Raw genomic sequence first — 13,616 nt, 5'->3', positions numbered from 1 at the left:
ACAGCATGAGATGAATGTGCTGCAAGCCCCTCGCTTGGTATTCATCTCACCAGAAAAAATGCTGTATTTCATGCACTTCAGGTGACGTAAGGAAGTCTGACATTGATTTAATGTCGAGAAATCTTGATACTGCTACACGGACCATAGCTACTAACCTTACTTGCAGATTTATTTTTTGCATCTGGTCCATTAATTATCTTGATGTACTCCGCGAGGTCTGTCTATGTCCATTCTGAGATTAGTTATGTAAGAAACCAAGTGGCAGGTCTGTAATGACAAGTTATGCAAACGACGTCACTTCACTGTTTTTTCAGACTTGCTCGATGTTCCGTAATCAACTGAAAATTGTCATTAAATCGCCTCTGAGTTTGATTAGTGACATTAAATTTATAAAATATTAATTTCACACTGGAATCAAATTAGTTATGACTTGGAATGCCTTAGCTCGTTTGATTAACATTTTTTCTAAGTTGTTAACATTACTAAGTTGTACAGGTATGTCACTATAATAAAGACTGTTACTTTTAGAATTGGAAGGTAAGTCATTTGCTCTAATTTCTTTTAAACATAAATGACAAATACAAAATCTGCCTTCAATGGGAAGTGACTCATTATAAAATTCTAATCTTTGCCATACGTCTGTTTGAATTGGATTTTTTAATTTGTTAACAGCTGACATGTCATGTAAACAAAGAAGTCTATGGCAAGATATTCAGTGATGTATCAGTAAATCAGCGCATCTTTTCTTCATGTTACTGTAAGCACTCTTATATTTTTCTATTATTAAATCTTTATTTAATACTATTTTAACGGTATTTAGGTTACACTCTATGGATTTTATGTTTTTGCAATAAAATGTTATTTGATAAAGTTTCTAAACTATGGTCCATATTTTTGGGAAATGCGTTTTAATATTGTTAAACCGTCAAAATAAATATATCTATGCCTGATTGTAATATCACGTATTGAAAAATGTCTTCTAGGTTTTGGACAACTGTTTAATCTAAGAGGCATAATTTAGGATCACAAGACCAAGATATGCTATTTGGGAATTTTCATGCTGTAAATTAAATATGTTAGCTTGACCCTCTTCATATATTGCAGCGGTTTCTCTTCTGCCCCAAGTACTTTGTATGATCTTTCATAGTAGTAGGGCACTTGGGTACTTTGATTATTACATTCCCCTGCAGCAATGGTTTTATCTTTTATGTTTGTATCTGTGGAGACACTTTTTAAACTATAATAGTTATTTTGTTTTGGATTCACTCGCATAATTTAAAGTAATTGTTTAATACATTTTTGAAATGCTGAAGAACCCCATTTGACAATTTTTTCTGCCTCCAGTCGGTCTTTCAGTTTATCTGTTAGTTTATTTATTACATCATTTCCACCAGTAAATGGTAGTTTTTCTTTGCCTGATAAATTGTGGCGGCCTTTTTATTTACCACTTTTTTTTTTTTTTTTTTTTTTTTGTGTATAGTACTTTATGGCTTCTTGATTAACCTCAGGATTGTTGACTGTATAATATTTGATGGCTTCTTGATGAACCTCAGGATTGTTTGCCGTATAACATTTGACGGCTCCTTGATGAACCTCAAGATTGTTAGCTGCATAACATTTGATGGCTTTTTGATGGACGTTGGGGATTGTTGGCCATATAATGTTTGACGGTTCTTCGGTTCAGTTCAGGGTGTTTTTTCTATACCGGAGATTTGCTGCACGTACTTGCTCATCACAGCTTTTGTCTGATGTTTTTGGCTGACCTTGTTTCCATTCTGTTGGATGCCTTTATCATGGTATGTTTGCATCCTGTTGTGTAAACTTGGCATCAGGAATATTCAGACTATCTACATTGCATTGATCTACTGGTATGCAAACATCGTAATGCTCTCACAACAAGCTGCCTGAAAACAATAATTGCTTTATGGGACAGCCTTCTACATCAAATAAAAAATGATGCAGAGCACCATCTTGGTACACTTCGATGCATATCGGATATAAATCCCCTACATCCTTTATCTCTGAAGCAGTTCCGTAAGTCATCACACGAAGCGTACTGACGCAATACTTTTCCACAGAAAAGTAAGGATCACCGTTCTGATTGCACGTCCATGCACTCAAATCATTCCAGTTACAGCAGACATATTCTACTATTGCTGAACGCACATTGCTCTCTTTTTGTAAATTAGTAGAACCATACAACGAAAATGCAATTGAATGAAATAAACAACATCCATCAGGTGGCAGGTGGAATTGTTTTGTGTAAAATTAGTGTGTCACTGACCAATAATCCTACTGTACAACTCATTATCACTTGGCTTAATGGCATAGTCACTTGGCACAGAAAAATGAATGAGGTATTTTATTTAGTGCTGAAGTAAAAATAAGAATCAGTACTCTTCACAGGTTATATTATGGGGGGGGGGAGAATTAAATGCGCATGCATAAAACATATATAAGAAAATTCCCTCCCTCAAAAAAAGGTTGTTAGTGGCTTTAAGGTCCAGATTTTGGATCGTTCTGGATATTAGACGTCCGGATCTTGAACTTTGTACTGTATATTTAAACCAATTCATTAAATTTGGCTAGTACAAGCTGAGCTTTACTCATGAGAGTCATTTTAGTCTGATAATAGTTTAACTATTATTGCATTTACTTAATATGTAACCACAGTATGCGTTTTTATCCCAATAGCTGTACAAGATTTTATGGATACATGTCCATTCATAGAAAATTGAATTTAGCATCAGTTTTACTAAGAAAGAAATAATTAAGCAATTAAATGTTCTGGAAGTTATAGATTCTTGATTAGACTTTATCTGAGTTGTATCTTAAATAGTCTATTGATCACTAAAAGAAATGAGTATTTTATGTAACTGCCATAGCTGATAATAAATGTAATGTCACACTTCCATATTGAAAGAGAGTGGCTTTGGATTGTGCTCAGAGTATGTCAGTCCATGTTGTCTCCACACGTTGCCAAAGTGTATCTGGCATAGTCATGGGTGGTGTACACTGAATCACTCATTTGCCTGTCATCAACCAGCCATGTTTAATGGGTGACATCTTGGGAGGATGGATAGGCCAGAATAAAAGTAGGCAATGAAAAATTGTTGACTGTTGTGTACCACATGTGATCCCTGATTGCCCTGTTGAAACTTGATCGCATGTAAGCTTTGAAGTTGAGGACAAAAGGTTCCAAAATTTCATAGATGTAGTGGTGGCTCTTGATTATGCTGGCTGTGCATATGGATGAAGAAGTAAAAATCTGTGGCATCCCAAAACATAATTTCAGGTGAGAGACAAGTATGGCAATACATAATGCAGTGGTCATGATATCTGTTACTATCCCCAACAGCACGGCACGTCGCTGCAACATTGCAAACATGTTGCATTGTGATGACCTCAGGATAACATTGTAGCAATGGCTTAATGTCCGCTTTTTGAGATGTCACATTGCGACGTTGATGTGAAGTCAGATTGGGACTTTGATGTGAAATCACATTGTGACATTGCCGTGAAGTCACGCTGCGACTTTGTTGTGAAGTTACACTGTAATATTGTGAAGTCACACTGCGACATTCATGTAACAACTCATTTCAACTTAATATAAAGCCAGAGAGTGACATGAATGCAGCATAATAAAGTGCCATGAATATAAATAATGTCACTAAAGATGTAAATGGATGTCACGCAACACAGGATTACTTTCTAAATGATTAGAGTGATGAACTTCTATTTTAGAGAACAGGTAACTACAACAATGTTTTAATGATCCAGTAAGGTATTATACTTTTCAAGGTATTAAAATTGTTAAATAATTCGTAATATTTGAGATTATTAAATAATTAAAATAATCCAATACAATCATTTGAAATTACCTCATCTTACTGAGGTTGTATCTCAACTTATTAAGGTTATATAACTGCAATCCATTTATGTTTATTATATATCTGTATATTTTTTTTATCAGTTTAGCTTTTAATACTATTTTCTGTTCACCATTTCTTTTTTTCCTTAATTGCTTTCCTTCCAGAAAAAGAGCTATTTATTAACTGGATGAAAGAAAAACCATTTTAGTACATAGGACATTTACGTATTTTATTATCTTGTTATATAATGAAATGTTTCGTTTTGAATTAAAAGCTTTTATAAATCAACACAATTATAGACTCCAAATTAGTTAATCTTTGTTTCCATGTTAGCCATTTGTTGCTTAATCTATAATACTAAACAAATAGTTATAGGTACAAAAGTCAGCAGCTGGGAAACGTGGTTGTGGAAACTAAATTACAGGAAATGAATATTTATACTTAAGTTTTATTAGTTATACAAAATGGGCATTCATTTTCACCATTATTACTCCATTGACAAATTACAATTTATGAGATTTTAAGCCATAAATTTAAAATAACTGTCTTACACTGCACAGCTTCAATGTATTTAAACAATTGTATTACGGTAAAAATATCGTATAATTTGTTTCATTTGATGATTAATGTGAATCATTTGTTTAAAACATTTCAGGCATTTTTCTGTTCTCTTAACAAATAGAGTATTAACAAATTTGCATGACTTAATTATTCCAGTTCATAAAACAATTATTGTTACCAAAGCTGACTTACGGAAAATATGTATTACTCACTTTTGAGAATATACACTATACTATGACCTTCAATGCTTAAATACTATTCGTAGCTCATACAGTAAATTGTATAAAACTTGGCTGTTTATGCATTAAAATACACAAGCTCCTTTATTTAATCAACACATATGGGAAGTAAACACTTATTGTATACTGACTTGAATGATAGCAGTAATAATTAATAAATAATAATTGAAAATAAATTTAAAATTATTATTAAGAATGAAGCGATCATCGACGAGAAAAATACCAGAGATGCATGAACTTTATAGAAGCGCACAAGAAAAATCAATGAAGATTTTTTGCTATCTACAAATTTCTACAAACAGACAATGAAATCAGGGCATTTGGAATTATTTTAATACGATTTTTCAGAGCAAATATGAGGATTTGGAAAATGTGTTTTGCTATAAATATGAAGTAACATGAGATATAGACATTCTTGCTATCCTTCTCCTTTAAATAACACGATTCAGTTTTTTTATTTAATTTAAATAATATGAAGATATCATGTTTTACAATGCATACTTTCGAAAAGTTATTAGTTTAATTTAAATGAATCTGTATAACACAGAGCCATGCCGTTTTTGGGTGAATCAGGCATTTTAAAATAATAGGGCACATATGCTGTATGTATAAGAATTTGGAACGTAATAAAAATATTTAGGAGAATCAGTTATGAGATTAGTTTCAGATATTAAAATTTGATGTTAAGGCCCTGATGCTTTACTTTCTTTAAAGTACTTCATTTTTCTTTAAACTAGACTTTCTTTAAAGTTTTCATTTGATTTCTTTATTAAAATCAGAAGTGATTTCAAACTGTTAAAATGTCAAAAAGGCATCAATACATGTTTTAGCAATGATGTTATAGTTTTTTCACTAGACTGGAATTAAAGAAACAGTTTCCTTAGTATACTTTTAACTGAAGAGAAATAGATTGATTTCTTTAATATAACAAAAAAAAAAAAAAAAAAACCACAATGTGAAATGAAGTATGAAAACACGTTTATGCCTTTCATTTTAGAAACTATGTAATTAAAACTGAATTTCAGTTATATTGGCTGTATTTATGAAAATAAAAGTAATTGCACTGCTTAATTTTGTAAGAATAACTTTACAACTTTTGTTAAAATTAAAAAACGATAAAAATATAAAACTCCTCCTCTTACATTAAAAGAAATGCTTGTTTGTCCCACAGTATAATGCAGCGCAATTATATGGAGTTTTCAGAACCTTCAATTGACTCTCCAGGAACTGGCTTTCTGTTATGAAATTTCAAAAAAAATTTATTTGCTTATTTAAATGCGGCAAAGAACTGAAGTCTGCCCAATAAGAAAGAATTCCATGAAGTTATATTTTACCTTAAAATCAGTTTTTCTTCCCCTGTTTGGCAAAAACTTTAGTTCATCAGTGTTTTATAATATGCGAATTTCCAAGTTATCACATTGAAATTTTTAAATTCCTTTGTGAAAGATTCCTGTCTTAATTTTTTCTAAGCTTTTCAAATTTCTTAAATTTTCTAAGCATTTCAAAATAATTTCTGCAAATAAGAGTGCAGAAATTAGTATCTTTTCAGTGTCTATTTCTGCAAATGATACATTAAAGCAAAACTAGATGTGATAAGTTTAGGTAATTAAATTAGACATAATTAGAGGGTTAGATGTAGTTTTTAAGTTTATAATAATAAAATAAAATATCTTGTTTGCAGAAGTGAAATATATTAATTTAATATTATTTCGAATAAAGTTTATCGGTGAAGCTGAAATATACATTTCAATTTATAGTAATCATTACATTTATAAAATTGTCTGCAATAGGTTAAATTTTCTTAAAATACAATTTGAAATTCGGTTTCTTTATAACATGAAGTAACTCGTAGTTTTAGAGACAAATTACTATTAATTTATACTCTTTTGTCAGAAGTGAAATTTTAATTTCCTTCATATATAAGTAAAGATGAAATGTGATTTCCTTATTTTTATATTGTTATCATTGAAATAATTTATGTATCTATTTGAAAAATTAATACCATAAATATATTCTCTTAATCTCTCAAGTAACATATACTTTTTCACAGGTTTTCATGTTTTTCTTAATATATAAAGTAAATATGAGTTAGTTTCTTTAGAAAGTCCTCCACATAAGCATCCCTTCTCTTAAGTAGGCAGTCCTCATATGTTTTGCCATATTCAAATAATTTGAACTAAACTATGAAATATTTTTCTCTAACCAAATCTCTTAATAAGGAAATTGGGTTACTTTAACAATACAAATATATTACATGTAAAAGTGTGACCTAATTTGCAAAAAGAAAAGGTCTGATATAATAAATTTTAAAACTAATCTCAGAAATTTACATAGGAAACGTAGAAAAGTTCAGTGTTTTAAAATAATACACCATTTGAAAAGTCATAATAAATAAAAAACGTGTTCTATATAACTAAAATGTGGTTATGGAAGTATTGCATAATTTATAATGTGGCGCTAAGTACCACGCATGGAAGTAAGTAATTATTTTATTTTATGAATAATTTCGAAAAATAGCTGAACACGATGAAAGTACTGCAGTAAAATGCATAAAATCAATTCTGTTTTCACATTATCTTTTAACATTAAAAACAACAAAAAGTGAATTATATCCACCAAATAAACCTGACTGCCTAAATTAAAATTTCTAAGCAGCGAGACAAAAGTAAGATGACTTTTGATAATGGTCCTTGCTTCCGCACTCTTTATAATACAAATAAAGTTAATCTACTGCCAGTATTTCTTTTTGTTCATAGCATTTAAATTATGCTTTTATTATTACATATTAATTATTACTGATATCATTCACTTCAATGTACAATAAACAGTGCTTACCTGAAAATGTAGCACAGACGATGTGTTCGGTGAACAGAACTAAAAAAATAGTTGCGAAAATCCTTAAGACAAACAAACGCTATGCAGACAACAAACTCTTTCATCAATCTCTAGACATACTAGATACAGTAGAATGTGAATCCATTCACCACAGAATATAGTTCAATGATTTCGAAGTACCACATCAATAAAAAGGCGCTAAAAACTGTTAATAATTTTAACAAAAAAAGGAATAATTAAAATTGCAGGCTATTAGCATAAAAGAATCATTTATTTAGAAAGGTTTACTGAAACACATAGCAATGAATCGGGGGCGGGGGGGAGGTCAGCGCAAAAGAATACCTCCCATTAAAGAAGAATTACGTGAGCAAGATCTAGAAAGGTCAGGGTGGGGAAGACTGCAGATTTCTTGTCATCACATTAAACGTTTACTGCTATGTGTATGTGACATCTGTATGACATTCACATCCACATCACAATGCAACACTTCTGCGATAGAGATCCTGGTCCTCTAGGCACTTGACATTTGGGCCCCCTACTATCTCGAAGCTATTTTGGAAATTTAGCAAATTAAATGCACTAGACAGAGCATATAAATTTTTAATGACTTTAATAAACATCAGAATTCTGAATAATACTGTCTATGTTACTATAGCTACGTTATTCTGTAAATTTTATAGAATCATATGACGAACTTTCTTCTGTGTAAAAGAACGGATGATGTCATCATGGTCAATTGACTGCATTATTTATGACTGTATGTACATTACAGAGAGTGAATTGAGCCTGTTCTCTCCTGTGTTAGATCTGAAGTAATTCTTTACTCTCTTTAGCACTGAAAATGACTGTTCTGCGAAGCAATTTGACGCTGGGGTACACAACAGCACTCGGAGTGCAATTCCTACATTCAGATAAATGTCCAAAAAGCCTTTTTCTGATAAGTATCAGTATAGCCTCAGTTATGATAACTCCATAACTTCATCATTCGACGACAAGCTTGCAGGTGAAGACACTTGTTTTCCAAAGTCCTATCCAAATCCCCGGATAAAAAGTTATGAGGTTTCTGGTTCCTTCATTGATGTATTTAGATTCCAAACGATGTATTTTTGTCAGAAAGTTAAACTTTTTACTTAATTCCTCATAAGCAGATCTGCATCTCCGGAGTTCTGTAATTAGTCTATCTATAATGACATTAAAAATGTTAACTTTGAATCTGGCCCTGCCAGAGAGTTCGGTCTTGTTTTACTTTGTTAAACTGGACTTTACGCTTACATTTTCTCTGCATGTCATATGCATAGCTATTTTCACCGCATTTTTAAATAACTTTTGATTCGTAATAATCAAAGGTAATGGGTTTCCTTAAGTGTTCTAGGTATGTTACCAAAGACTGTTACAGTTCAACAATCATAGCCAGGTCGATGTTAACAGATTGGAGAGATTTGCTTACCTTGTTAAACCTTTCCAAGATGTCACACCAGAGAAATGACAAAAAGCAAGTTTCCATCAAGTGTAATGAATTCAGAAGACTTGAAGCCTCAGAGCTCATTGATGGTTTTTCGCTTGCATCATTGGCAGTTATCTGAAGAGCTGCTATGATCTATCATCCCAGGAGCAATATAAACTTTCCCAGGCTTCAGCTCTAGCAGACCATTTTTTCTGAGAAAGACTCTTCACGACTGTTGAATTTGACAGCAAAATTTCCCATCTGTTTGTTGATGCCGAAAAAAATTATACGACTGCAAAATACTGAAGAAAGATATAGCAGCTTGACAAGACTCGACCGCATAGGATCCAGCAAGATTCAGTGAGTGAGCCGAAAAAGGAACGAAATCTATCAGAGTGTTCGCTTGTTTTATTCTCGCTTGAAGACCAGAACATACACCTAACATATTGCTAGCATTGTTGTAAGACTGCCCCCGGTAATTGGCGATAACCAAGTCGTGAGTTTTCAATGTCTTTAGGATGACTTTAGCCAGGTCTTCTGCTTTATGGCCACAATTTGGAATGAATTTCAAAAATCGTTCGACAGGACATGCGTCTTCAGAGACATATCTCACTATGAAAGTTGATCTACATGAGAAATGTCCGGAGTAGAGTCCACACAGGTAGAGGAATATTTGGCATGCTTTATCTCAGTCACGATTGTATTTATTACCTTTTCTGCCTTGATATTGATCATTTCATCGCATATTTTGGAAGAAAGATATGATGTTGTGCGACTTCCTTTGTTACTGTGGCATTTTATGTGTTAAGTCCAGAAAAAGATGAAACTCAGTTAAAAGTTCTAGGGTCATAACATAGTTCCCACTGTTTTTTGATCTAAATCTCTCATTGGAACCTCTAAATGTCAATCAGCGTGCAGAAAGTGACTTCACAACAGCCACAATGCGCCTCAAAAACTTCATGCCAGTATTTTATTTGTTTTCCCATTTTAGGACCAATACTCGTATCAACTCTACCGCTAGCATTTTTACTAGCTAATAGTGTCACAAGGACTGACTTGTGTTCATCCGAATTCTCATGTTCCTTCATTCTTTGAACTGTGTTTTTCCAGTCGTTATACCCTTCATTAGCTAGCAATCCCAATTTCCTAAACATCTTACAAGGGGCACAAAACACTGGACCCCTGCTCTTTGAAGACATGAGCCAAGGTTGAGGCTGTGTTTCACCATTGCTTTAATTTTACGGCTAAAAAGTGACAGCGATAGATAACTGGTTTTATCTGTGTACTGACACCTTGGAGAAGAAAAGTCAGCATCAATATTTTGTTTCATGCCATTTTGAATAAGGTTCTCCAACGTAACTTCGTCTAGCATCCACTCAGCATGATCGTCACTTAAAGATGAATTAGATTGAGGATTTTCTAAAGAATGGTTTTTTGTAGCTGTTATGGGTTTTCCAGAAATAATGTTTTCAGGTAGCTCGTTGCAGCCAGACACATTTATTGGAGTTGCTTGTTGATGGTCACCAGCAGCATCACTACAACTGCCACAGGCTAATGCACTAGTACTACTAGTACTAGGACTAGAGCCAGAACTAGGTCTAGATGTAGACGAGACGAAAAATGTGTTTAACTTAGGAACATTATAAAAGCTGTTTTTCGAATTTTTTTATTTTGTTTTCTTTTTTCGAACCCGCTTAGTTTTTCATTGAAGTCAGACATCGCAACATTGGTAATTTCTATAACAAATATAAAAGGAGAGGTTCATTAAACAATAGGAACCGCTCGTCCATTTCTGTGCTGTATGCGAGCGAGATGAATGACCCTATCTCAAGCATCGACACAAGAAGACTAGAGACAGGAGAGTAAGCTTGTGTGGAGGGGGTAGGCTAAAAAATTAGTCCTAAGTAGGCGGATCTTGTGTATATGTACACTGCACATTGGAACGAAATTTGCTTTCTGTGCCATGTTTAAAGCTTGACTGTTGGTGCAGAACACAGCTTACAAGAGAGAAGGGAAACAAAGAGGCCTAATTCTTGCTTTGTTGTGCACAGGGCTGCAAGTTATAGTTTTGGCAAAATGTAGTAAAAATATTTATTATAATTATTTTCAATAAACCTTTTTGATAATGCAAGCTGGGCTTTTGAGCTTATGTAAAGATTCCGCCACTAGGCCCCTAGGCCGGGGCCTTGTAGGCCTAGGCAGAAATCTGGCACTACTTGCAGGGTATCATCTTCTATATACATAGTGCTGAATTATACATGCTGACACAAATCGTTTTGCCAAAGATCCTAATTCTTAAATATTTTAATGTTGTTGTGTGATCCATAATTATCATGAGCACAACATGTCAGTTCAGTGATGTGGTGAGACTGGTGTGGTTCTCATCCATTCTGCACTTACAAATTCCATATACACATATTGCTATTACTTCATTTGAAAGGGGTAGTAAATGTTTTTTTCCTGCAAAATATGGTTTTGGATTTTTCTCTTGTTTAATTACTTTGCTGAAATAAATACCATTATCTCACACTCTGGCTGAAATAAATACTGTCATCACAGTAGAATATTTATGTTAGCCATACAATATCATGAGCATGAATAAGTTTATTTTTGATTGAAGAAAAGGCATTAAAATTACCTTTTTGTTTTTACATGCAGCATTCTGATAAGTGTGTGCTTAAATATCCAACTGAAGTAGACTTGCCAGTTCTTAAGTGATTCACTCAAAATGCAGGTGAAGTGGTACTTCTAAGAGAGATAGCTGTTGAATGATTTGCTCTAATAGATACCTATTTTAAAAATTATTATTATTTAATTTATAAATATTTTAACTATGTAGTAATGTGATATTTTAAATTTAAATTTTGTTGACTTTGATTTTTATTTCAGTGTTTTTTCAGACATTGTTCACATGGTGACCATTCTTAGATTATGGTTCTTCAGGCAGACCAAAACAAAAATACAACTTGTATTGATAATGGTAAATGCCAGCTTTTGTGCTCTGGACTAAAAACTAAAGCTTGGGATGACTTGGTTCCTGTACCAAAATGCCTGCTTCCATGGTCTTCTTTCTTAGTTTTTGCCGTCGCAGTTTTATGTTTCTCAAATAGCATTTATGGAGAATTTGTTTTTGATGACTCGGAAGCTGTTATAAATAATTTGGACTTAAAACCTGATACTCCTTTGACAAATATTTTCAAAAATGATTTTTGGGGTACGAAACTTACTCATAATGCAAGTCACAAGTCATATCGCCCTCTCACAGTTTTAACATTCAGGTACCTACTATTTATATAATTTTATATTGAAATTGTACATCATATTTTATTATGCAGTATAAATTTTAAAATTTATAAAAAAGGAACTGTTATTAGTATTACCATTCTCAGCTGGTATCTGTGTTTTATATCCTGTATTGTAATTTGCTGTTTTAAATGTTATACAGTAAAGCTGCAGTCACTGTAGATAAATTAGGTACTTTCTGATTAGCTGTATGCCTTCTGAAAATTATGAACTTGGTAACTAATTTTCTATGAAGCTAATGTACAAAAGGCAACAACCATTTTCAAAAGAGTGGTTTATTAAGAATTTTGTGCAAAAGCAGTCAATCAGTAAAATTAGAAAGGCATGAAACATTAACAAAACATTTTTTTCAAGGAATCCCTTTTTTTCCCACTTTTGTTTCTTGCATGCACACAGCAATCTGTTTTCACTCCCTTCCCCTCAAAAAATCACAAACTTAGCATGGAACAACTTTAGCATTGCGCATCAGCCAAAACAGACATGCTTTGTGCATGCCTGGGTTACCATGTAAATACTTTTGAGACATAGCATGGGCTGCCACATGCCACTATACTGCTTTGCCTCATAAATATTTTTCATGACCTTTCATTAGGGCTGCAGATGATCAGAAAGTACCATAATTAATTTTACAGTAAATCACGTTTTATATGTCTTTCAAAGGACTGCTAAAAATGACAAGACACATGTATAAGCAAGAAATGTAATCCAAATTTTAGATTATAAATGTGATGCTGTATGGTTTAAAATGAATACTATCTGTATTAGAAAATGAGTCGCCATGCATTTATTTCAATTATGCATCATGATTTAATATGCATTTTACGAAGTTTTTAACACTGACATTTCTCCTAAAGAAAAATATTCCTCAGGTGCTGCCTAGTGCTATTTGATTTTGAGCCCTAAGCAAATCGCTAGGAATGCAAAGGGCAAAGAACAATCAAAATGTGCTTATCAGTAGATTCCTGTTAGTCATGGGAAATACAGCAATTAAGTATCTCCCATGAGTAAACTGTCTGGTCAGCGGGTTTATTGATATGATTCTAGCATTCAGTTTTCTGTTTCATCCCTGCAAATGTATGTCTTTCTACCAGCCAGATTGGAACACCTTTCTATTCTGAGATATCGCACCTTATCATTTCTCCTTGTTATATGGCAGAGCACAAAATCCTAACACTACAAAAAGAAAGGAGTGACTTTTTGAAAAACTAAGGTGCAAAATAAATGCCAGTCTGTAAGTCAGTGTGAAAGCAATATGCAACGTTTTATGTGTCACATAAATGAAATATTTTTCTATTATTGGAAACAAAGATGAAATGACATTTAAATGTAACAGATGTAGAAATGATAAATGTATGTCGTGCT

The 13,616-nt window shown here is 32.9% G+C and overlaps 1 protein-coding gene across 2 annotated transcripts in view; it reads left to right on the top strand.

Annotated features, from left to right (window-relative positions):
• Positions 1–13,616, top strand: part of Tmtc4 (Transmembrane O-mannosyltransferase targeting cadherins 4) — a 199,068-nt gene that overhangs the window by 28,089 nt on the left and 157,363 nt on the right. For both annotated transcript variants that reach the window (XM_035354750.2, XM_035354749.2), the window contains exons 5-6: positions 673–757; positions 11,841–12,229. In XM_035354750.2, coding sequence (XP_035210641.1) covers positions 11,883–12,229 — 347 coding nt within the window. In that variant the 5' untranslated portion in view covers positions 673–757; positions 11,841–11,882. The remainder of the gene's footprint in view (positions 1–672; positions 758–11,840; positions 12,230–13,616) is intronic.

This window comes from Stegodyphus dumicola, chromosome X1 (assembly GCF_044657685.1).
Source record: "Stegodyphus dumicola isolate Sdum_Otavi_A_Nest chromosome X1, ASM4465768v1".
NCBI classification, from domain to species: domain Eukaryota; kingdom Metazoa; phylum Arthropoda; class Arachnida; order Araneae; family Eresidae; genus Stegodyphus; species Stegodyphus dumicola.
Note: the sequence above shows the minus strand (reverse complement) of the source record. Positions and strands in the feature narration are given on the sequence as shown.